At 41.4% G+C, this 26,008-nt stretch overlaps 1 protein-coding gene across 1 annotated transcript; it reads left to right on the forward strand.

The window, feature by feature from the left end:
• Positions 1-1,394: 1,394 nt before the first annotated feature.
• Positions 1,395-25,883, forward strand: PPIL4 (peptidylprolyl isomerase like 4). The gene is made up of 13 exons (XM_069852132.1): positions 1,395-1,483; positions 3,393-3,460; positions 3,547-3,611; positions 5,308-5,425; positions 7,784-7,926; positions 8,274-8,370; positions 9,837-9,953; positions 11,688-11,812; positions 13,850-13,916; positions 14,796-14,907; positions 16,451-16,547; positions 17,191-17,329; positions 24,469-25,883. The coding sequence occupies exons 1-13, from the start codon at positions 1,414-1,416 to the stop codon at positions 24,688-24,690; spliced, it is 1,440 nt and encodes a 479-aa protein (XP_069708233.1). The 5' UTR covers positions 1,395-1,413; the 3' UTR covers positions 24,691-25,883.
• The last annotated feature ends 125 nt before the right edge of the window (positions 25,884-26,008 follow it).

The following is a 26,008-nucleotide window of genomic DNA, read 5'->3' on the forward strand; positions in this document are numbered from 1 at the left end:
CGGGGCGGGGCGGCAGCCGCCTCCTCCTCCCTTCCGGGGCCGGGATGGAGGGGGCTGGGGGCGCCCCTGCCCATCCCAGGGGGGTGGGAACTGCGCGATTTTCAAGGTGCCTTCCGACCCTAAACATTCCGTGATTCTATGGATTCGTCCTCTCTACTGCTGCCGGTGATGCAAGAAGTAGTTGCTATTTCAAAAAGGGGAATATTGTTTATTTAGGCTAAAGTAGAATTACGTTTCGGCTAAGTAATTGTATTTATTTGGAAGTCAGACAGAATCATCGCATCACAGAGTCTTTGGGGATAAGATGGCAGCTGCAAGAATGCAGCTCTTGTTGGTACTTGCACTCATTCGCATGCGCCCGGGGGGAGGAATTTTAAATTACTTAAATTCCTACCTGTGAGTTGCACTCTGGGCGTAAATCAGAGCGGAGGTTACCCCCACCAGGACTGGAGAATCCCAGGTTAGCAAAAGCAAGCTACACGAGGGGTTTCTGTAAAAGATTCGTTATTAAAATGTTTACAAACATTACACAGTACAAATGTGTACCTGACATAAAAGGAAGCCTTTGCCAACAGTTCCTCCCCAGATTTCTTGTAGCCCCTTTCAGGTACTGGAAGGTCACTATAAGGTCTCCTCGGAGCCTTCTCTTCTTCAGGCTGAACAAGCCCAACTCTCTCAGCCTGTCCTCATATGAAAGGTGCTCCAGCCCTCTGATCATCCTTGTAACCCTCCTCTGGACTCATTCCAACAGCTCCATAGCCTTCTTATGTTGAGGATTCCAGAACTGGACACAGTACTCCAGGCGAGGTCTCACAAGAACGGAATAGAGGGGCAGAATCCCCTCCCTCGCCCTGCAGGCCACACTCTTTTGATGCAGCCCAGGATACGGTTTGGCCTTCTGGGCTGTGAGTGCACATCACCAGCTCGTGTCGAGCTTCTCATCCACCAGCACCCCCAAGTCCTTCTCTGCAGGGCTGCTCTCAACCACACCATCCCTCATCCCGTACAGAAACTGTGGATTGCCCTGACCCAGCTGCAGGGGCAATAATCAAGCTAAGTTCTCGGGAGAACCTCTTTTACATGGATATAACAGAAAATAATCACATCATCCCTCACCCTGTATTGGAAGCGGGGTTTGCCCCGGCCCAGCTGCAGGAAGAGAGGGGCAACTCTTGCAACTCTAAGAGAGCGTTTATTCTTTCGGCTTATTCACCCCTGCCTGGCGATTGTCTGCGTGTTACCTCTTGCCAGGAGACAGGTTTCTACAAGATAATTAAACACACCGACCACCAGCAGCAAACCCGACCGGCCGATGCCGCCGGGGGGCGCTCTGACCCAACGGCCCCCCCCGCCCCGCCTCCCCCCGGCTGCTCCTCCGCGCCGGCAGGGGGCGCCGCCTGCGCCCGGGCGGCCATGGCTGTGCTGCTGGAGACCACGCTGGGGGACCTGGTCATCGACCTGTACACGGAGGAGCGGCCCCGCGGTGGGTCGGGGCAGCCCCGGGCGGGGAGGGCGAGCGGCTCCCCCTCTTTTTCTGGCTTTCCCCCCTTTTTTCCTGGCTCTCCCCGCCTTCTCCTGGCTCTCCCCTCCTCGCTTCCTGGCTCTTCCCCCCCTTTTTCCGGCTCTCCCTCCATTTTCCCCGCCTCTCCCCCCCCGCTTCCCGGCGTCTCCGCTTCCCGGCTTCCCCCCCTTTTCCCGGATTCCCCTCTCCCCGCTTCCCGGCTTTCCCCTCCGCTTTCCCGACAGCTCCCTCCCGCTTTTCCCGGTTTCGCCCTCGCCTTTTCCTTGGCTTCCCCCACCCTTTTCCCAGCGCCTTCCCCCCCGCCTTTACTCGGCTTCTTTCCCCCCTCCTTTTTCCAGCGTCTCTCCTCCCCTCCTTTTTCTCGGCTTCCCCTCCTTTTTCTCGGCTTCCCCCCTCTTTTCTCAGCTTCCCCCCTCCCTCCTTTTCTCGGCGTCTCCTCCCCCTTTTTCTCGGCTTCCCCGCACCACCCCCTGGCTTTTCCCGACGTCTTCCGTCCCCGCTTCCCGGCTCCCTCTCCCCTTTTCCTTTTCCCGGCTCTCCCTCCCCCCCACTCCCGGCCGGCTCTGCCTGCTGCCAATATTCCCGGTGCTGGGGCTTCTCCACCGTCAGGGGAAGGAGCCGGGGTCGCACGGGTGGCTCGCGAGGAACCGGACTTTGGACAGGGGGGTCCGGTGATCGAGGCAACCTCCTCCCTCCCTGCTTCCATAGAATGGTTTGGGACCTTACAGATCATCCAGTTCCACACACCCCCCGCCATGGGCAGGGACACTTCCCACTAGATCTGGTTGCTCTAAGCCTCATCCATCCTGGTCCTTGCACACCTCCGTCCTTGCACACCTCCAGGGGTTTCTGGCCGGGGCACAGCCCTGGGGTTAGATCCCAGTGAGTGCCAGGATTTGCCTGGCTGCAGTGGACCCCAAGCCGTCAGCTTGTATGTTTGTGTTTGAAATACAAGCAGCAAGTGCTGCTGACATGTTAGATTTTTTTTTTCGATTATGTACTCGTTATATATGTAACGCTTATTTACTCAAGAAATTGAGAAAATGTAATATTCTAAATCAAAAGGCAACCATGATCATCTTTGTTAAGTGTTTGGAAAGAAACTGAGGAGAAGAAAAGTGGATTTCTTAAAGCGAGTTCAGAGGAGGGCCATGAAGGTGATCTGAGGGCTGGAGGACTTCTTATATGAGGACAGGCTGAGAGAGTTGGGGTTTGTCCACTTGGAGAAGAAAAGGCTTCAAAGAGACCTCATAGCGACCTTCGAGTACCTAAAGGGAGCCCTGCAGGAAAGCTGGGGAGGGGTTCTTTGCAGGGAGTGCAGTGATGGGATGAGGGGTGTAATGGTTTTAAGCTGAAAGAAGGGAGATTTAGGGTAGATATTAGGAAGAATTTTTTTACTGTGAGGGTGGTGAGGCACTGGCACAGGTTGCCCAGGGAAGCTGTGGCTGCCCCATCCCTAGAAGTGTTCAGGGCCAGGTTGGATGAGGCTTTGAGCAACCTGATCTAGTGGGAGATGTCCCTGCCCATGGCAGGGGCTTGGAACTGGATGGGCTTTAAGGTCCTTTCTGACTCAAAACATTCTAGGATTCTATTCTTTCTGTATAAGTAGCTGTATGTAGGGTTCCCTCCATCCCTAGAGGCTGGCATTAGCAAGGGAGGATACGTTACCCTCACCTTAGAGCATTTCTCACAGCATTTATTAGTTGTACAGTGGTCGGTCTTAACACAGACTGCTCCAGAAACACTTTTCTGCACGTTGAACTGGATATATCTCTATCTGCTATGAATTGGATATATATCTATCTGCTACATCTCCATACTTCCTGGACGTGGGGTTTTCTTTAGTAAATGTTGGTATAATTTCTTACAGCTTGTCTGAATTTTCTGAAGCTCTGCAAAGTCAAGTATTACAACTACTGTCTTATTTATAATGTCCAGGTGAGTATTCTCAAATCCTTATTTTTGTGTTTGTTTACATTCACAAGCATGAAAATAATTATCTTATGTATTCTGCTCTGTGATAGAGGGATTTTATTATACAAACCGGTGACCCCATGGGAACTGGCCGTGGAGGGGAATCCATATTTTGGTAAGTAAAAGTTTTGTGTTAATTGACAGAGAAATTGGATAGGGAAATAGCTATTCCAGGTAGGTGTCTTCATCTCTCTTGGGGCAGAATTACTGATAGGAAGTAAAAGTCTTTATGCATAAGCTTCTTTGATTGTCATACTTAAATACCGTTTTAATTCCAACACTGCCTTTGGCCATCAAGTTTTTTTTTCTGGACAGGATTCTATCCCTGACTTTAGAAGTGAAGTTAACAACTAACAAGTTGTAGGTAAATTTCTGTTTATTTAAAAGCTAGCAAATAACTATAAGTTTGGTTTTATAAGGAAAATATCCTAACTAATTACTCAGTAGAAGGCGTACTCATTAGCAGTTTGTTACTACTTTTATTTTTGTAACAAAATGTATTTATTTGAGGGGAATATGGAGGCTATACTTGATTTCCTCTGTGGGTGTGAAAGCAGTCCTGTTACTGGAAAAAATTCATTGAGTTAATTTTAGTCATGTTGAATGTGTATTAAAAATCACTTTTCTTCCTTGTTTAAGATGTTTTTAGTGGTCATGCACATAAAAGTTGAAGAAATCATTCAAACAGCTTGGGTGGAAATTAGCGAAGTGCATGTTTTCTATATAATTCCTATGACTTTGCTATTAAAAACAGAGTTATGATCGCAGAGCAGAACTTAAGATGGAGTGCTGTGGAACACGATGTACAAAGATAAATAGCTTGGTTTAAACAGAAACAGGGCTGCTAGACCAGCCTTGGCTTTTCTAAGTCTGGTCTGTCAGAGACTCTTAAATACAAAACCTTGAACACATGGACCTGTGGTGATCCTGGAAGCAGGATAATTGTGCTAAACTGGTGCAAGTCTAGGTAGGAATGCCCGTCAGACCCATCTCTGCACATGGGTAGATCACATTTATTTTGATATTCTGCTCTTTTATAAGGACTGGTATTCTGAGGCTCCTTGGGTATGGCCATTGGGGAAGTGGCAGTGTGATGAGTGTATGGCATGTTCCGTTCTGCTACTTTTATGGAGAGTTTGACTTTTCTACTTGTTTATTGCTGCTAAAATCCACAAAATTGGAGTTCAATGAAGGCAAAGCTTAATTTGAATCCACTCTTCATAGAGCCTTATGCCTGCTTAGCAAAACGAGTTCAAACAGAACACTATCCTTAAATTTTGGCAAATGTTATATTGACCAAGCCTCTCTCAGTTATGAAATCAGACAAAATTAAGTGATATCAGGGTTAGATTTAAAAATTTAAGAAGAATTTAATAATTTGCCGTATCCTATGTATCTCAAATCACTGTATGCTGATCTAACTTTACACATATATTTAGTGGCTTTTCATTTACCTTGTGCCTAATCATTACATTTTTAGAGTGTGGATTAATTTATTTTTATGGAGCCTACTCATCAAAATATGTATTTACTTCATGCCTTAGGAAAATGTTATATACTGCATTTGAAAACATACAAATACGCCCCCCCCGCTGCCCAAAAAGCCTCTGTGAAATGCTTAAGAGAAAAATCAGTTGTTCCTTGTAACATAAAGTGAGTTACTTAAGTGTACAGTTCCATAAAAATGTGCATGGATGCATTGTAGTTTTAGTTAAATGGCAATGTAAAAATTTTTAAGATTTTTGTATACTGTTTTACATGGTTTGTTTATCTCACTTTAAAAATTTCCTTTTTTTTCTATATATTTTCAGCCAGCTCTATGGTGATCAAGCTAGATTTTTTGAGGCTGAAAAAGTGCCAAGAATTAAGCACAAGAAAAAGGGAACCGTGTCAATGGTGAACAATGGTAATGATCAGCACGGATCACAGGTCAGCATACAGTGTTGGAAGGCCTTGGTACACATCTAAGTAACTAAAATGAAAATACCTCGAATTTACAAAACAGGTGTAACAATGACAGTGTTATCTCAATAGCATGGTCTTGTAATGTGGTCAAAAGACATGTTTTAGGCTCCTCACTAGAAGAAAGACATTGAGGTCCTGGAGCACATCCAGAGAAGAGCAATGAAACTGGTGAAGGGGCTGGAGAACAAGACCTACAAGTTGCAGCTGAAGGAGCTGGGGTTGGTTAGCCTGGAGAAGAGAAGGCTGAGGGGGAGACTTTATTGCTCTATATAGCTACCTAAAAGGAGGTTGCAGTAGAGGTGGGTGTTGGTCTCTTCTCCCACGTGATAGGTGATAGGACAAGGGGGAATGGTGTCAAGCTGCGTCAGGGGAAGATTAGATTGGACATTAGGAAAAATTTCTTCACTGAAAGGGTTATCGGGCACTGGCAGAGGCTGCCCAGGGAGTTGTTTGAGTCACCATTCCTGGAGATGTTTAAAAGGCAGGTAGGTGAGGTGCTTGGGGACATGATTTAGTAGTAGACAGGTATGGTTGGAGTTGATGATCTACAAGATCTTTTCCAACCTAATAATTCTATGACTCTAAAGAACCAGCCATAGATAAAGGTTTTGCATAGTATTCCAGGTGCCAGTCGGTATTTGATTACAGATGAGCAAGAGAAAAGTGCTCAGATTCAGTCAGTTTTATAAATTTTATTTGTTAGAATTCAGTACTCTGTATTTTTTCCTTTGTTTATTGATTTCTGTTAATACCTTGGTGTGATTTTGCTAATGTATAGAATGGGTAGGAAAAAAATCCTGTAGTTAAATGGAAGTGAAAAGTAAGGAAACTGGGGTTTAAAATATTATTCAAACTTTCTGGTTGTAACTTAATGTTAGTTTGGAACCTGAAACCATACTGCAGTTTCCTCTGTATGGTTGCATAAAAATGTGCATTATAATGTAATGTAAGTTTAGAGTTTTATCCCAGTGCTGTTTTAAATGTTTTTGAAAGCAGTGTTGTTCCCTGTGCTGTTACCTGTTAACAAGCACAAAGTTTTTGCTGTAGGTATATTTAAAGCTTTAATGTCATAGAATGGTATTATTTCTAAATTACTATTCAAAATGCATTGGGACTTTTATATATTAAAAAGCCTCACTTGTCATATCCGTATGTTTTAATTTAAAGAATAGGTTGATTTTAATAATCAACAAGCAATTTAAAAATCTACAATTTTATTCCAGCTAGAGTTTGTAATATATGGAATTAATTTTACTGCTTGCCTGCATTATAGATATAAAATTGGGTTTTTTGAGGGGTGTTTAGGAAGAAGAGAAGGCATCTGTATTTGTAGTGCATATTAAGAATGCAGCCTGCTAACATATACACAGGCATATGGGAATGAATGCAATTCCCAGGAACATTATTTAGCTTCTTCCTTCGGGAAGAAAAATTCCAGTTAGAAACTACGTGGATTTTGGCTTACCAGTATAATGTAGCTTAGTGTAACGAAATCAAATACTAACCAGTCTTAACAGTAGTGCAGAAAATGAGGAGTTAGATGTTACCAATCAGGTTGCAAAGCATGGATGTAGTGATTCTGTTCTGTTACTTGTGTGTATCTGCTTCTTCCTCCTTCATTCATTACCAAGTGTCCTCTGTCTTCATGTTGTTACCAAATGTTCAGATGTTTTCAGTTTTCATAGCTTCAGTTTTGCCCTGAGGCAAAACACCTGATTTGTGTTAGGGTACATTTCAGTGACAGTTCAAGCTGATCTTAGTCAATGCTACTATGTTCCAGTTCTCCTCTCAGTGCTACCGCATCCTCTTTTTGTGAGTGGAGGGTTTGTGATACAAGGGAATGAAGGAGAAGCGTTTGCCAAAATGCTAAAAATGCACCTGCTGAGTGCAGTTTGCCCAACAGGTGATTTGGGCTCAGCTCACTGCTGCCTAGAGGGGTAGCCTGGCTCTTTGTCTTCTCCCTTTCATCAGCTGTGATGCCTGTCACATCCTTTGCTGATCTTTCTCAACAAAACTACCTGGCAGATAACTGTCTGCTCTTCCTCTGCCGGTCTGGTTTTCTGCCAGATTACTGGGTCAAATCAGTTCACAGAAAGGTCCAATGACCAGAGGTGTGAGCTTGTGAAGAGGGAAACTTGTGTGAGTCTCTCTTCCTCTGGCAGTGACTGTAAGCTGCAAGTTGTCTCACCATGTTCTCCCGCAGAAATGAGGAAGTGTTTTTTCCCCACTGATTTCAGTGAGATCTGTACCTCTCCTAAGGTGTAAAACTCAAGCCCTGACTTGTTCTCTTTACTTTTACTGATTTTGTATCTCCTTTTGTAGTTTCTTATTACAACAGGGGAAAACCTGGATTACCTTGATGGTGTGCATACAGTATTTGGAGAAGTGACAGAAGGCATGGATGTATTGAAGACAATCAATGAAACCTTTGTAGATAAGGATTTTATCCCTTATCAAGATATCAGGTGTGAATGCTTTTAGCTTCCCTTTTTGAGGAATATATTAAAATCAAACTAATATTTTTTTGAAATTAGATTAATAGACCAATGTCAGGTGACCTGTACATGGTTTCTTTTGTAGTCTTTTATTGCAGTATTATTGATAGAATAAGCAAGTACTAAAATAAATAACTGTATAAGAAAATGTGCAACTACATTACCATTACAAAAGCATCAATACTAGTATTTACAAGTATACTCTATGTTTGATGGTTTGGGATATGACAGTCGGGGGGGCTGGTTTCCTGTTGATTGGGTAAAGTGAGTTTTATTTGCATGTGACTGATGCTGATCTTGATTTTGTTTTCCATAAGGATAAATCATACGGTAATTTTAGATGATCCGTTTGAAGATCCACCTGGCTTATCTGTTCCTGATCGCTCACCAGAACCTACTAAGGAACAGCTAGATGTGAGTGTTTATGGATAGCTTCTTGGGGAAAAGTTGGAAGAAGTAGTTAAATATAAGTGTCCGTATTAGTGGCCAGCACAGACTTGGTCAAAATAAGAATTCTGTCTTTAAGACTTTGTCAAATCTGTATCCTAAAAGACCTACACATTTTTAACACAGGAGGGTAAGAAATGCTTTTCTACTACACTAGCTTGAGTTCTGATATGTCAAGTTCTTGTCAGTTATTTGGGGCTGTTTCTGTGTTTAATCAAGCACAATTGCTTAATCTTTCAGTAAAGGGGTAAAACGGTGACTTGGGTGCTCTCCTTTGTGACTATGGTGCAGTTAGGTTGGAAGGCCATATTTTAGATTTCAAATTACAGTGCAAGCAAAATATTCAGTATATTCACCTTTGTCAGTCCTAGTTTTTGTATACTCTGGTAGAAGACAAAACAGATCTAATTTTTTTTTATATTAAAGTGCTTACTGCTGTTTTCCTTTTAAATGTGAAACAGCCTGTGTTTCAGTGGAAGTAATCTTGTTTTTTCTTTGAGTTATAGCTGCAAGCATGCATGCTGTTGTGGTGTATTTGTTCAAACAGAAGGAACTTGCTAAAAATGCAGTTGTAATTATTCACAACTTGCTTATAGCGTGCAGTTATGAAAGCTACTATGCGAGATTACCTTGTATGGAAACAGTTGTTTCAAGCAGTGAATAAATTTACTTGTGATAATATTGTTTCTTTTTAAGATTAATAGGTATAATTGCAAGATTGGAATTACACATTCATAGTACATCTGCACTGTGAATAATCTCATGTACCTTTAGATAGGTTGAACTCTATAAAGACTTTAATAGCCCACTGCCAACTGTGTACTGATTTGAGAGCTTATGTATTTTCTTTCCCATAGCCTGTCTGAAGATAGCACCTTTGGGTCTAGAAATATCTGTAAGAAGGGCAGCATTTTAATGATGCTGGTGAGGAGAAAAAAAACCCCTTCAAATCCTGCCTAGATGTAGATATGTAAAAATAAAGTTCTTGTTGTGAATTACTAGATTTAATGTTTGAGTCTTATTGGACATCACAGGTATTTGCAGTGATCCTTATCTTCATTTCTGGTAGGAGCTATCTGCATTAGAAATGAGTGTACGCTTGTGGGAAGGTGTGTAACAAAGAATTTAGAAATATCTAACTGAGTATGGTTCATATTGGGCCTGAAAGTTCGTACATAGTTCACAGTGCCTGAGACACATGAGGATAATGAATTCTCCCGTGGTTTTTTTTTTGTTTGTTTTTGGGGTTTTGTTTTTTTTTTAATCTAAGTGGGAAGAACAGAATGAAAGCTGAGTTCTGCAGTGATACAGTGCTTGAACATTTTTAATGACTTGTAGGGTGAGGGAGGAGGTCATCCATGTAGTATTTGGTAAGTGAGAAAGTATTTTTGGCTGTGGCTTGGTAATAAATAGCTTTTTCCTTCATATTTCAGAGTGGCAGAATAGGAGCAGATGAAGAAATTGATGACTTGAAAGGACGGTCTGCAGAGGAAATAGAGGAAGTTCAGGCAGAAAAAGAAGCAAAAACTCGTGCCATTCTCTTGGAAATGGTGAACATATTTCTATATTTACCTTTAAGATGTTATTCTCTACGTGTGTGTATGTTTGAGTCTAGGAGGATGTGCACTACTTATCTTGAAATTGCTTATCTGATGATGATGTAGTGGCTCAGAATATGCTACTAAATGTCTGTGGTACAACCAAAGGGATTGAGCATGAGCACTGGAGGTGATTTTCTCATAGACCTTGTGATATTTCATTTTCAAAGGAAGAATTAAAAGTGCACTAGTGGACACTTTATAAAAACTTGCTAGAAATGCCTCTAATTAAAAAACATAACACACATTAATATGCTGCTGAGTATCTTTGATCCTTGGAACATTTTAGCGTGTGTGGGAGAGAGCTGAGCTGATTTGAGATAATCTCTTCCCGCTGTGTATAGTGGCATTGAGATTGCATTATTTGTGTATGTAGTGGCTGGCTGACTTCTGTGGGATCTGTTGAATTTAACTTTATGTTCTTTCTGCTGAAATATGATGTTTGGTAACTGCTGGCAGTTGTAAACTACATATAGTAACAAAAATTGTGAATAGGCTTTGGAGCCTTTTTTTTTTAAAAAAAAAAAAACAGAAATAAAGAGAAAGAAAGAAGCACCCTGTTGAGGAATGGATGAATCCATCACACTTCTTTACGACTAACAAATTCAAATAGTTTATTAAAATATGGCAAAAGTTTGCAGCAGAGATTAATACTAAGGTCAGTCCAGGTATTGCAGATGTGCAGGTGTGTGCCATTGTTTTGCAGCAGCAGTGAGGCTAAATGACCTGCTCTTTAGGTAAAACTAAGGTTAGCTTTAAAAAGGCAAGTGGGGTATATGAGCCAATGCAGTAATTTTCAGTGAGTATTGCTTTGTGGTGTTCAATAGGGAGCTCTGTTATATAAGCTGAAGAGATGAAAAACTAAGTGTGCTACTTCACTGGTTTGAAAACCCACAATTTTTAGTTCCACTGTTCTTTTGTCGAAACAGAAAACTTCTCTGAGTGTGTCGTGTCCCTTAATTCCTTTTGTGTTCTATTTTGTGGAGTCTGCTTTTTACTTGCGTTATTTTGCTTCTTTCTACTATCAAAACTAATGTGCATTACATTTTCATTAGCGTGTTAAGGAAAAGATGAGGATAGGAATGGTTGGACTCGATGATCCGGTGGGTCTCTTCCAACCTGGTTATTCTATGATTCTATGAATTGTGTAAATATCATTAGTCTTTTGTTCAGGTTTTAAACAGAACCACTACAGTTCAACAGGAGGTGGTGTGTGTAATTGCATTTTCCTCTGTAACTTTATTTGCTATGAAGCTACCTGAAGTTTAAGTTTAACCTAACTATTGCCAGATTTCAAGAAAGCATGTGTTTAGCTTAAGTACAGATAGAGACTAAGGAATGGATCCAGTCTGTTTTTATTTTTATAGCAGAGTAGCTGTAAAAGTACACACTTTCGCCTCTTAAACTGTGTATTTATTATGTTATGAACAGGAAAAGCAAAGTAGAAAGTATTCTTGACTTTCATTGAAGTCCCAGTGGTGGAACTGCAAACAGGTAATCATTTGTAGGTGCTATGAAAGACACCTTTTTCTGACATTTAGTAGGAAAAATATTTTATTAGTTTTTAATTTTGTGATAGGAATGTGTCTGAGATCATCCGAAAGACGTGTTGCCAGAGTGCTTGTGGCAATAAAATGTAGGGAGCTTAAGGCAGAAGTGACGAGTGTGTTTTTCTGTATGCCACAGGTAGGAGACTTACCGGATGCAGAAGTCAAGCCACCAGAAAATGTGCTGTTTGTTTGTAAACTGAATCCTGTGACCACAGATGAAGACCTAGAGATAATATTTTCACGATTTGGTCCCATTAAAAGGTAATTAGTGTAAAACAAAAAGGAAAACCTCCTTTGTTGAGACTGAGCTTGGTTCTCCACAGTGTATGTTGGTTTGGCTGTTAAGTAGTTGTTTGGCGTCTCTGGAGATTTATGCTGTGCCTGCATGTGTTTGGATAGAGACCACAACAACAGTGATAGTAAGTCAGATCTAGCTGGATGAGTATCCTGTCCCAATATGGGTTTTAAGTGAGAGCTTTGGAGACCGTAGGAACAAGGAAAGCATGTGATGATACACTCCCCAATCCCCTGTCCTCTCTCTCCTTTCAGCAATTTTTATCTTGGATGCTGCCTGAGCTAGATAGTCTCTCTGGGTTTTCCTTTTCCATGGGAATATGTATGGTTTGGGATAAAGTGACAAACCTTCTGCACTTTTTTCAGACTTTATTTTTGCTGCCTTTAAGAATTCAGTATCAACAGCAAACTCCAGTGGTGACCTCTTTTCTTTCTAAGTGAGAAATGACTGTTTACTCTTGTCTGGCCTTTCACATGTTCATCAATGGGAAGATATTTCTTTTCCCAAAAGCCTTTTGTGCAAGAGTTTATTAGAATTACCAGAGATTTCAAAAGACTGGATCAAATAGATCATCATAGCACATAGGTTTATTCAGATAAATAAGTAAACCTCAGATAAATTTATTCACATCCTGCATGGGCCCCGTTTATTCGGATTCACACTACCTCTTTTCTGGGTTGAGTTTCTACCAGTTTGTGCAGTAATGGCATATAAACCTGCAGGCTCCCCGATCCTTCACTTGACTGTTGGTGTGTGTGTTTGCACAAGTGAAGTTGGCGGTGTTTGCCACACTTAAAACTCCAGCTTGATTTCTGAATATCGTGTGGATTTCTTATACTTTTTTCCCCTGCCCTTTATCAGTTTGTTCAGTACCTCTTCTGCAGTCCTTCTGCTTTCAGATAGATTCTCTGAATAATCAACAAAGGAGGATTCTGGCACAAGACTGCCCTACATTCTTCCTCACTGATGGCTGCTGCAAAGAATTCATATAGTTTGCCTGAATAGCCTTGTCTTTTCCTTTCCCCCTGCCCTTTTTCTTTCAGTTTTGATTTATTTTGTTATGATCATCATGGCCTCAAGCTGCTCCAGGGTAGGTTCAGATTAGACATCAGGAAAAATTTCTTCACCGAAAGGGTTATCAGGCACTGGCAAAGGCTGCCCAGGGAGGTGGTTGAGTCACCATCCCTGGAGGCGCTTAAAAGATGGGTAGGCGAGGTCCTCAGGAAAATGGTTGGACTCGGTGATCTCAAAGGTCTTTTCCAACCAAGCGATTCTACGATTCCGTGATTGTGTGATCTTCCGGGTTGTGTGTTCTAATCTGTATTTGTCACTTCCTCAGTACACATGGAGGTGATCTCACCTTATTAAATCTCACCTTAGTATCGTATTTCCTGCCTTTGTTGCTTGCCTGACCTGCTTTAACATCATGTAGTCAGGATTCTTGTGTCGTTTACAAGAGTTTGGTAATGCTGGTGCAATACTGTACTGTTCCCATTTTGCATACACTGATCTAATAGTTCAGGCTTCTTGCTTCCATGCAGTGACTGCCTGATAAGAAGACACTTGTGAAAGAAGTGCTTCCTAAGAAGGAAAAGTTTGTCACGTGATGTCTGTTTAAACTTTCCTTAAAATGACTGAGAAAAGAGAATGTGAAATTTCTTGTCTTGCACTTGAAATGCAAAAAATCACTAGCAAACAGTAATGTTGGAAACCAGATTTTGTTTCATTAATCAGAAATTCATCCCTACTTCCACACTTCATGTTAAGCACTTGTGAGTTAAATGTAATAATTACTCAAGTATTACCATGTGCATTTTTTTCTGCACAGACACCCCCACATCAGTAAGGGTCTCAGAGTCAAGTGTTATAATACTTTCAAGGTTGTTTTTTTTAATTTTTTTTTTAAAGCAACTGTATTTATACTCCCTTTTAAGCAGTGCTTGCCTATCCTATGTTTTTTGCTCCAACACCACTGATATTTTAATTCCATCTCAATTTTTCAGCTGTGAAGTGATTAGAGACTGGAAGACCGGTGAATCGCTTTGTTATGCTTTCATTGAGTTTGAAAAGGTATGTTATTTGGGTATACTGTATATGGATTCTGCTTATAAAATGTTCACTTTCAGCATACTTCCATTAAGGAAAAATAGTGAGATGTTCAATGGTGGGGTAGCTAATATTTTCTTTTGCTGACTTAGATATAGAAGTTTTAGGTCCTAAATGAGGCAAACATTTAAGCTGTTCTCTATTCAACCAAGCAATTCAAATATGGTGTTCTTGGATTGTCTTGAAGCCAGAGGGAGGAGAGCAGGTCCCTTTTTTTTTTTCTCAGAGCACATTAGGATTTGGAAGGCTCAAAGAAAGGAATGCTAGGAGAAAAAAGGAGGCATGCTGCGGAAGGAGGAGAGTGTATGAAAGGAGGTAGATCAGTGTGCACAGTAGTGTCCTGTATTTGGCTTGTAAATGATGCTCACTTTATCAACATGTTGCTCTTAACTGTGAGATGGATAGTAAAAGTTTTCTTGATGATACGTGGTGTCTTGTTTGTATCTGCTAAGCTCTAATCTGTGAGGAAAACTGGAAGACGTGGGGAAAGTGTTCTTACTTCTTTTTAGCCTACACATGTACTTAAAATTGAGCTTTTGTTTGGTTATTTGTTGTCCTCTTTTAGCTTGTTTTTCTGAACGTATTTCTTGTGTCAAACACATAGCTGGATTGGTATGTGTTCAAAATAGTGAAATGGACCAAAGAAATGCAATTTGACATGTTTACATTTGGACAAACCATAACTATTCCTTTTGAAATGGCACAATGCAAGAACAGCTGTGCTTTACACAGTTTTAGAGAAAAATGTGTGCCATTAAGCAGCTGAATTTGTGTTTGAGCTCTTCGGTGAATATTCCTATGAGGTAATCATTATTCAAAATTTTCTGAAAATGTTAATGTTAGGAGGAAGATTGTGAGAAAGCCTACTTCAAAATGGACAATGTGCTGATAGATGACAGACGGATACATGTGGATTTTAGCCAGTCTGTTGCAAAGATTAAGTGGAAGGGAAAAGGTAGGTATACTTGCAATTCTTTGACCCTCATAGCTATGGCTTCTAAACTGTAAGTATTATATAAAGAGAAGGAGTTGTTATGTACTTAAATCATCTGATCTTCAGGGGTATAATTTTTCCTGTTACTGTAGTAAGTAGATCAACACAGTTCCTAGCTCTTCTCTTTGCTTGTTCCCTGTGAAAGAGTAGAAGGGTTTACTACTGTTATATTAACATTAACTTGCCATAGATTGCCTTTTTATCAGATGTGGTTTTGCCAGTAAATGATTTGTTCTTCTGAAGCCTTAAGTGATAGTTTTGACGGTACTCATTAACAAAACAATATGGCAGTACATTGTTACTTTCTAGTTTCTTTTCTTTATTCACTGTATGACAGAAGAAGTCAGAAATCAGGCCAGGGATTTCCCCTTCTCACCTTCTGTAGGTAAAGCATATTGCATAGCAGGCTCTGTGTTATACAACCTAATTTCAGATGCTTGAGGGTATTTTAGGAAGCAAAAATATGGTGGGAGAGGTGGATACAGTCGTTATTTGATTGTTGGAGACGTGAGAAAACACTGGGCTTGGAGAGGTGACTGCGCATTGCAGTGGTGATGTTCATGTGTGCCTCTGTCTAAAAATGCAGTCAGCCTTCAACAGTTTGCATACGATTTCTCTAGGCTGGGGACTAGTCATGGACACTGAGGTACTAGAATTAGTCCTGCACAGAGCTGAGATGACTGTGTAATGTATACCATGCTCTGCAGTGCATCCTCTTCTAACTGACATCATGGAAAGCTTTGCTTTGTCTGGATAAATTAGGTCTAAATTGTCTTAAATATTGGAAAGTAATTATTTCGTCATCTTACGCTTATATGGTACCCCAAAAATTACCTAAGGGAAAGTACTAACCTTCCACCTTCAGTAGCCGTTTCTGACCTAGCCAGTTTATTTTGCAGTTTTAAATATGACCGTGAGATGGCAGCACGTTGCTGTAGAATAGTTTATTGATCTGTGAGCAGGTACTTTCAAGTGAATGGAAGGAAAATGAAATCTGTCATGCCTCTCTTTATTTAAAGAGAGAAATTTTTTTTTATAGTTTTCTATTTGAATTCCTAAGTTGTAGCTGTCTCAGAGATTTCCCTTTGTGCATCCCAGAGTAAAAATAATTTAATAATGAGAAGAATAGTGTGCAGGCTTTCACGGTAACAGAATTTTAAGTAGTGTGACATAGGACCTGTAATCAAAGTGAGACTAGTTGCTAAGTCCTGCTCTGTGATCTGTTCATGTGTGGTCCCTACTAGACACAAGTGAGGGGAAAGCACTATATGTTGTTTAATGAGCTCTGCAAGCAAAAGAAGGACAGATAATCACTTGTTTTACTCTGTTCTGCTCTGTTACTCAGATGTCAGTGTTGTTTCTAGAACTTTATCCTGCTATGAATCTCTGTATGGTAACGAAAAGCCCTTAAATGCATAAGCGAAACTTTGAGATAGATGTGGATCTTGACTTTTTTTTTTTTTTTGTTAGTTGGAGTGAATTGAATATATTTTTCTGTGGACAGGTGGGCGGTATACCAAGGATGATTTCAAAGAGTATGAAAAAGAACGGGACAAACCTTCAAAATTTGCTCTGAAAGAGAAGGTAAAACCAAAGCAGGAGTATCCTTTTCTGGTGGAAGGTATTTCTTGCACTAAGTACTGTTTATGAAAACAGCCTGGAAAAAGACTTCTTATTCTTAAAGGTTGCAAGTGGTTGTTTTGCTGCTGCTTCGTAGAAACTTTTGGTGTTGGAGATGGAACGAAGCATTCTTCATTTTTCATTTGATGGCGTTGATGAATTTAGTCAATTCAGAATGTGCTGTTTCACTTCCATGTTTTGTGCAGGTAAATGATATTCCTGCTCAGAGCTCCAGAATGATATGTGGCATAACAGAGTTTTAAGTCATTTCACAAGGGACTTGCTGCATGCAAAATAAGACTGTAGTAGTAACTAAATCATGCTCTGCGATTCCACTTCAGTTGTGGTAAGCATGGAAGAAAAGAAGGTCATAGATTGTTCAGATATCCACAGGTAGGGAAGAAAGGAGAATTGGGATCTGGCTGTGCTCTTTGACAGGACAGAATTCAGATATTTTAGCATAGCTGATTTTTCCAGTGTATATGATCCTGTTCTGACTGAAATACATATGAAATCTTGTTAAACCCTGCTCTGATAAACAGAAGTTTGTTTGCTTTGTGAGGTTTTATATTCTGCTATTTATTGGCATAAAGTAACAGATCTGCCCTTAACCACAAACATCAGTACCAAGTATGACCTAGTGCTGGATGATGATATAGAAGAGTCTCAAAGAAGTCAGTCACACTTGGTTAAAAAACAAAAAAAGAAAAAGCATCACCACTCTGAAGATGAAGAGGACGACAAGAGGACCAAAAAATCTAAGGTACTAACTTCTGTGCATTAAATTTCTACCTATTTATTGCTCTTCTAATAAGAGAAGCTAGGAAAAAGAAGTCTGATATTGAACTGAGGACCTGGTGTGCAAAGTCCTGTGAAATACAGTAGCTGTAAATGTACAGAAGGCTGATGTTAGCATTTGATTATGGAAGAGGCTTTCCAAATCTTCCTGGACTTTTGAAGCTTAGCATGTTTGAATGGCTTTTTGCCAAAACATCCTGAAGAGGCAATGTAGCCTCTCATGAAGTAGGAAATCTTCAGCACTTTGAACCTGTTGTCAACATATTCCCTGTCATAAACTAGTAGTAAATCATATTTCATGAATGCAAACTATTTTCTCAGACCGGCATGTGTTAGTTTTTTCCCATATGGAGGCAGAAACAGTCTCTTTGTAGTATCTTTTTTTATTTTTCCTTAACTGTTTTGGAAGTGTTTTTGTAAAATCCGTATGCTGGTGTGCTTGTGTCTGTATTGTGCAAGCACGTGATGCTCTAAGACTCAGGATGATTATCAGAAGACAATATCTTTCATTAGTTCCACTGTAGCCTGTCTGGTCAGCATTTTCATGTTTGTGTGAACTTGGAATAGTCAAGATGTTGATGTTTCGTGGAAATGATGCCTGAAACAATGAAGTGGAGGGTTAGCCACCATTGAAGTGTGAGCACTGGGGAGAGTTGAGCTAAGCTGGAAAAAAAAAAAAAACCCCAACCAACCCAAACCCCAATATGTTAACAGTGCAAGCTTTATGAGAGAGAACAAAGATGTCTTCTAGCAATTCTGCAGAAAGTGATAAAGTTCCAGCCACAGTAAATAAAACCAACGACCTGGCATGAGTTTTGAGTGCTGCTTTGAGTTCTGTGTTACAGAGCATACATGATTTGTTTGTTCCATTGCTCAGCATGAGCCGGCGATGTGCACTCGCTGCCCAAAAGGCTGCATCAAAAGAGCGTGGCCAGCAGGGCAAGGGAGCTGATTCTGCCCTTCTACTCCTCTCTTGTGAGACCTCATGTGGAGTATTGTGTCCAGTTCTGGAATCCTCAACATAAGAAGGATACGGAACTGTTGGAATGGGGCCAGAGGAGGGCTACAAAGATGATCAGATTTCCCATCTAGAAGAAGGATTGGAGGGAGGACCCAGGAAACTAAAGGCCTGTCAGTCTGACCTCAGTGTTGGGAAAGGTCATAGAAGAGGTGATCTTGAGTGCTATCATGAAGCACAGGCAAGAGAACTGGGTGATCAGGCCCAGTCACCACAGGTTCACGAAACGCAAGTCTTGCCAAACTAACCTGATCGCCTTCTATGACAAAGCGACCCACCTACTGGATGAGGGAAAGGCTGTGGATGTGGTCTTCTGGACTTCAGTGAAGCCCTGACACAGTTTCTCACAGCATTCTCCTTCGGAAACTGTCAGCCTCTGGCCTGGACAGGCGCACACTCTCCTGGGTGGAAAACTGGTTGGATGGCCGGGCCCAGAGAGTGGTGGGAAATGGTGTGAAATCCAGCTGGAGGCCAGTGACAAGTGGGGTTCCCCAGGGCTCAGTGCTGGGTCCAGCCCTGTTCAATGTCTGTATCAATGACCTGGATGAAGGCATTGAGTGCACCCTTAGCAAGTTTGTGGATAATACTAAGCTGGGAGGTCGTGTTGATCTGCTGGAGAGTAGGGAGGCTCTGCAAAGGGATCTGAACAGGCTGGACTGCTGGGCAGAGTCCAACGGCATGAGGTTTAACAAGGCCAAGTGCCGGGTCCTGCACTTGGGGCACAACAACCCTGTGCAGTGCTACAGACTAGGAGAAGTCTGTCTAGAAAGCTGCCTGGAGGAGAGGGACCTGGAGGTGTTGGTTGACAGCCGACTGAACATGAGCCAGCAGTGTGCCCAGGTGGCCAAGAAGGCCAATGGCATCTTGGCCTGTATCGGAAACGGTGTGACCAGCAGGTCCAGGGAGGTTATTCTCCCTCTGTACTCAGTACGGGTGAGACCGCTCCTCGAATACTGTGTTCAGTTCTGGGCCCCTCACCACCAGAAGGATGTTGAGGCTCTGGAGCAAGTCCAGAGAAGAGCAACAAAGCTGGTGAAGGGGCTGGAGAACAGGCCTTATGAGGAACGGCTGAGAGAGCTGGGGTTGTTTAGCCTGGAGAAGAGGAGGCTGAGGGGAGACCTTATTGCTCTCTACAACTACCTGAAGGGAGATTGTAGAGAGGAGGGTGCTGGCCTTTTCTCCCAAGTGACAGGGGGACGGGGGGGGGAATGGCCTCAGGCTCCGCCAGGGGAGGTTCAAGCTTGACATCAGGAAAAAATTTTTTACAGGAAGGGTCGTTGGGCACTGGCAGAGGCTGCCCAGGGAGGTAGTTGAGTCGCCATCCCTGGAGGTGCTTAAAAGGTGGGTGAATGAGGTGCTCAGGGGCATGGTTTAGTGGTTGATAGGAATGGCTGGACTCGATCCTGGGGGTCTTTTCCAATCTAGTGATTCTGTGAGCAGGCGAGAGCACCTCACACCTCCCATATAGGAGGCTGAGAGAGTTGGGCTTGTTCAGCCTGGAGAAGAGAATACTCTAAGGAGACCTTGTAGTGTTCTTCCAGTACCTGATGGGACTACAAGAAAGCTGGGAAGGGACTGTTCACTAAGGCTTGTAGTGATAGGACATGGGGCGATGTGTATAAACTGGAGAGGGGCAGATTTAGACTAGGCATGAAGAAGAATTTCTTCACTCTGAGTGCAGTGAGGCACAGGCACAGGTTGCCCAGGGAAGCTGTGGCTGCCCCATCCCTGGAGGTGTTCAAGGCCAGGTTGGATGGGGCCTTGGGCAGCCTGGTCTAATGGGAGGTGTCCCTGCCCATGGCAGGGGGTTGGAACTAGAGGATCTTTAAGGTCCCTTCTGACCCAAACTATTCCATGTTTCTGTGATTCTAAATAATTATTACATTTTCTATGTGTATATTTACTTTTTTTAGACTTATAATTTGGGCACAATCTGGGGAACTCGTACAAGAACAGGGGAAGGAGGCACGTTCTTGAGGCAGAGCATACTAAGACCAGCACAAAGCATAGCAGGATGGAAACTTTTTTGATGAATTGTGGCGTTTCTAATATAGGCAAACAAAACTTTTTGCCTTAACCCTGTTTTGGAAATATTTGAATATAGTTGAGGTAATTGCTTTAAAACAAAACAACAGTAGACCTTCCACAACTAATTCGCGAAAGACCACAGCAGCCACGCTTTATACATAAACTTCTACCCTGAGCATCCCTAATGTAGCAGAGATTTTGATTCTACAGAACAGGGTGTTATAATGGGAAATTCTGGCAAGTGAAACTACAGTTCGTGCTACCAGCTCCAGCTATGACTGATGGGATTTTATTTTCTGAATAGTTTCCGTTATGTGGAGCTGTTTTTAAGTTCTTTTGCTCTTTGGTTTTTTTTTTTCTTTACTGTATTTTGACTAATTCTTTTCTTAGCCTGACACCCATTTCCTGAATCTTCAGCCTCTGTGTTGATATTTTAAGAATATATTTTTGAATCTTGTGCTGTTTGACTTGATTCCAGAGGGCAGAAGAGGAAGGGTGTTGTGGCTTGCTTTGAGTAGGTAACAGGATGTGGGTCTGGAGCAGGAGGCTGCACTACCGTGTGGGTTTGTGAGTAGGATTTGGAAGAGTTTTTTTTGAAGCATGAATAGAGCTCGTGCTTCTGCTTGAGATCGGTGTTACGATTGTGTTCTCTGTCCAGTTTTCTCTTGTGTTTTTTTTCTTTGGATTTTTCAATGTATTTTTTTAGGACAGTTGAATCAGTGGAGAAGTATAGCCTATCCAGTGGATTTTTGCGAGACATAGGGGCTTCCTGACTTCCAGGTTTCTGTAGTGCATGGTTTTGGCAAAGGTCGATTTTTCTGGTTTCAATTTCCTGCTTTTACAGCTTATTGGACACTGTTTGCTTTATATTCAGGGTCAAGTTTGATTAAAGTCACTCTTCTGAAAAGACTGACTCTGTTTGCTCCTTTTACTTATTAGTGTGCTTTATATCGGTAACAGGTGGCATATTTTGTTCTACTTTTGCGGTCGTAGTATTTCTAGCTGATTTACCTGCAGGTGCAGTTTGGCACATTACTACTTTTGGCAAAGCCAGCCATGAACTTCCAGAGAAGTGTCTTTCCCTCCTTTTATATTTCCTTTCTCATGTGTGTTCGCCAACACGGTGCTGGGGTAAGAACTGAATCACTTACTCATTTGCTGATAAGAGGCTGTGATCCTGGATTGAGAAATCTGGACTTCAGCTGTAAGACAGCCTGTGTTTAAGTAGAAGCTTTCTTCCTCTTCCAATGGGAAAACAGCATGTTTCTGACTTGGGTAGGGCATAACAGATTTGATTTCAAAATACTCTTCGTAAGTTAGTATTCAAAAAATTTGACTTTTTTTCTGTGGAAAAGACTTTTAAAAGGTAGAAACATATTTAAGGGGATACGTAACCAATTCTGGAGGGAACTAAGATGTAATTCATTCTGTTAGTTCAAATTGCTAATTTTTTTTTCTTTACACTGTGATCACATTAGCTACTTTGACGATATTTTGTGACACTTTCAGACTTGACCTGTATGCCTTCCCTAAATGCTTCTGTGAAGGTCATTGTGCTTAGGTGACTCCATGCTTGTATGACTGTTTTTCTGTAATCCTTTCAGCAAGTTTGCCCTTTTCTGTGGCATTCAGTGCAGGCTATTTTTCTTCATTTCCAAGTCATTGCTAACTTATTCCCTGCCTTGACTTGGCCTCCTGTCTCCAGTGTTGGCTTGGTAGATTTTTCAACTGAGTGTTTGTTTTGCTTTCTCCTGTTTCTGCTTGTGCGGGGAGGAAACTTCAGCAGCAAACCAGCTAGAAAGTAGCAGTGCACGAAGTCCACTATCTGTTTTTTTGGCCAATATTTTTGTCTTGTTCCTCTCTATTCCAGCACTGATCTGTCCAACTTCTGATGTTTACTCAGGCCCTGCCAGAAGGGGGCTTGAAACCTGTTGTCTTGTTCAGACAGATGGAGGGAGGCTGAGGCTTTTGGGTACAAGACTGATATGGCCATGCATCATTCTAAAGATGAAGGGGCAAAATAAATAGCTGGAATCACCACTTCTTTTTGATATAATCAGATTTTTAAATTTCTGTTGATTCTGACAGTAAAGATGTGGATAAGCATTTGGCCACCAGTGAGATTAGTGTACTCATCAGTAGCAGAAACTTTTTATCTAGATAAAAATCAAATCTGTAATTACTGATGTGTGTGTTGGTCCAGGAGGGGTTATGTTGCTTACTTTAACTCTAGTATTTCACCATTATTCCTCGTAATTCTGAAGGTGGTGTTTGCTCTGGGGACTTGTTCTTGGAACCATCCTGATCATTGCCTTTCTGGGTAAAAGGTCTTCTTCAAGTAGAGTGTTTTTTTCATTGTTCTTTTAAGTAAATAAAGTTTGCTTGTTCGTACATGCAGTATAGTATTAGCCATACACCTGTGAATGCTACTGTCATGAGTACATATTTAGAAAAATGAAAATTATATTGGAAATTAAGAAAGAAATACCGTGTAGTTTAATGCAGACATTCTTCATAGTTCATAATGTTCTGTGTTTAGTAGTGGTGTTACTACAATCCCTTAAAATTATATCTGTGTACTGGAGGGTATAGTGATACTAAGCTTTCAAGTGATCAGACCTTCAAAACAAAAGTGCCAACCACTTTCTTAATAGCAAGCTTGTGTGTATCTTTCTGCAGGATTCTGAAGCTGCTCTTGTATTTTGTTTCACTGTATGTCTGAATAATAAGATCAAAATAGTTTTTATCAGTGCTTGAAATGTTAGGAGTTCGTATGTCAAAACTCAGTGTTGTATATTAAGAAAATTATTAGAGTTCTTCGAAATGAAATGGCAGCTTTCTAAGTGATCATTTTCTTTTCCCTTTTAAAATTGCTGTGAAGTTGTGGCCTGTTTGGGTGTTGGCGTCCCCACATAGTCATTCTAGCATATGCCAAGCCATAATTTTCTTATTGCAACATTTCACAATCTGAATGAAGCCATCTTTCCTTCATTTATGAATATGCAGTCTCAGTGGTTTCATACTGTCTCTCTGGGGCAACAAGAGCTACTGACAGCAGCTCCCCCTTTGTTACACATACCTCATTTCTCTTCAGAGAAAATTAGTTCTGTGTACTGAGACACTCAGCATTCTTGGTGACGATATGCAGAAAGGCAGGGAAATTTAAAAATTTGCCCAGTTTTGGCTATCTGAACTCGCAGCAATTTTTTTTGAGATGTTTTTGTGTGTGTGCTGAAACACTGTTACCACTTGCAGTACATACTGTTGGTGTCTGCTTTTTAGGCCATTTTAAATTAGGTAGTTATGTACCCCTGAGAGTTTACTGTGTCTATGTATGAATGTATCCTCTCCTGTTTTCTGCATGGGTCATACCCACCAGCCTGCAAAATACAACTAGTTTTTATTACCTCATTGTTGTTTGTAGATTTAAAAGGATCAGATTCTCCATGTTGCCTTTTCTTATGGACTTCTGGCTTCAAGGAAGTGAAGTAGTTTGTGTGTGTGTGTGTGTATGTATGTGATTTTGGTCATTGTAACGGTGTCTTTCATTTTTCCAAAGCCTAGAATTTAGGCCATTAAGGATGATTACAGGCAGGGCTTAAGTGTTCTGCATCTTCATAGCAGTAGAGTGCCTGTGGGGCCTGAACCAAAGTCTATGATAGAAATACTTCCATTGCTTAGATAGGAGGTCAAAATTGAAATCTGGCTTAGAAGCTTGTGGGATGCTTATGAAGAGTTTGATAATATCCATCCCAGTTGAATCCCTGATACAACCAGTTTTTGCTAAAGCTCCTTAGGAAATACAAGCAGCAGCGTACCTGGCAGCCATGCATTTTTCCATAAATGCTAACAAAAGCTGTAGACGTACCTTCTTCATTTAGTTACAGTGGGGGTTTTCAGTGCGTTTATCTTTTTCAAATCATGGCTGTGAATCTGTTTGAAATCGTACCAGCCTTAGCTAAGGAACCAACTAAGCTTGCCTCTTTTCTAGTTCTTTTCATGTTTGTATATTTTCCCCTTTTGTCTGTAACTGCAGATCTGTCCAATTCCTTTAACAGGATTCTGATCGAAAGCATGAAGGAGAACGCTGCAGAGAGAAGATGAAGAGTGAGAAGAAAGACAGACATCGGAGTCGCAGCCGATCTCAAGAGAGAGACTACACTTCCAGCAAACAAAGAGACAAATACAAAGATGACTTCCGAATGAGAGATTGGGATAAAGCAGAGAGAAGCAGAAGTCCTAAGAAATCAAAAGACAAAGAGAGGTCCAAGTACAGATGAGGGACAAGGAAAAGAGGGAGGGGTATTAGGATGTGTTTTCTTCCAGCGTTTCCAGCATTCTCTCAGATGGACATGCAGTTACCGGATAAAAGCAGTTGCCTTCTGTTGGCAGCATGACCTTACAATTCTATGAATGCCCAGTGTATGACACTCAGAGTAAGCTTTTGATTCCAAAAAGGTTGTTTTAATAAAGTATTTCTTTATTGTATTTCTTTATCATTTTGAGTCTCCAGTAAAGATTGTTGTCTAAAGCTTTTTGGAAGCATAAGCATGCACCACTAACAAGTGAATTGCCTTTCTTCACTATGGAGAAATCTGCAGGATGTACCTCCTTTCTACAAAGAACTTAGTGTGATAGGAGACCTGGGGAGACAGAAATGTACTGTGCAAACTCCTTCCAGGCAGTGGACAGATACCATTTGTGTACAAAGACTCAAAACTCTCTTTCCTTCCTTTAAAATTAAGTGTTTCTGGTTGGCTTTGTTCCGTCAACTCTGTTTGCTGGCACCACTGTGCAGCAGTGGTTAAAGGCACTGAAGTAAGTCTGTGCTGCTTGCAAGGGCAATAGAAGTGCTGCGCCGTACTGCATCAGTAGCACTTCATTGCTCACTTACGCAGATAACCTGGTGGTGTGGCTTGGCTGGAGGATGCTTCTCAAAAGTGCGATTCACTTGATACTTGGTCCATTTCACCTTTGTAATGTCGGGGAGATCCAGTTGCTGTAGTGTCGGGCAGCTTATGTCGGGCGGGTTAAGAAGAAGAAAATAGTCACTAGCAGAATAAGCAGAAAACTAGAACTAGTAACTTGTGTTGTATTTGCCAAAACCTAAATGGGATTAATTTTCAGGTTTTGTGGCAGAAGTAGGTCAGTTAGTTATTTCACCTACAGAGGAATGCAGGTGATGTTGTTAGAGCCTGGGTCCCAGCGAAAGTTGGCAGACTTAAATGTCTGGCTTCGTCTGATAAACAAGTCCTTGCCACATAAACAGTGTTAGCCTGTTAGTATGTATGTATGCATACATTTTAAGAACACATACGGCCTCTTTATCTCCAGAGGAGGAGAGATCTCTCATTGTTACAAAGGGAGGGGAAACATGGGGAACAGTGTTTTGCTCTTCTTCCCTTCCATGGAATGTTTGATGGCTTGGAGGCAGTCTGCTTTGATGAATAAATTTAACTTTTTTTTTATTTTGTGATTGTAGTTTTTTTTGTAATACTTGCTGTCATGTCTGACTAATATGTAATAAGGTTTTATAGCTTGATCCCTCTCATTGGAATGTGTTCTGTGGGGCAAAGACTAAAATTCAAGGCAGCCAAG

This window comes from Phaenicophaeus curvirostris, chromosome 2, assembly GCF_032191515.1.
Source record: "Phaenicophaeus curvirostris isolate KB17595 chromosome 2, BPBGC_Pcur_1.0, whole genome shotgun sequence".
Classification (NCBI taxonomy): Eukaryota; Metazoa; Chordata; class Aves; order Cuculiformes; family Cuculidae; genus Phaenicophaeus; species Phaenicophaeus curvirostris.

Bases quoted from the DNA above. Each gene is read 5' to 3' on its own strand.
- PPIL4 (XM_069852132.1), top strand. From the start codon at position 1,414: ATGGCTGTGCTGCTGGAGACCACGCTGGGGGACCTGGTCATCGACCTG. The intron at 11,813-13,849 runs GTAATTAGTGTA...TCAATTTTTCAG, and splicing joins CGATTTGGTCCCATTAAAAG to CTGTGAAGTGATTAGAGACT. The intron at 17,330-24,468 runs GTACTAACTTCT...TTCCTTTAACAG, and splicing joins AGAGGACCAAAAAATCTAAG to GATTCTGATCGAAAGCATGA.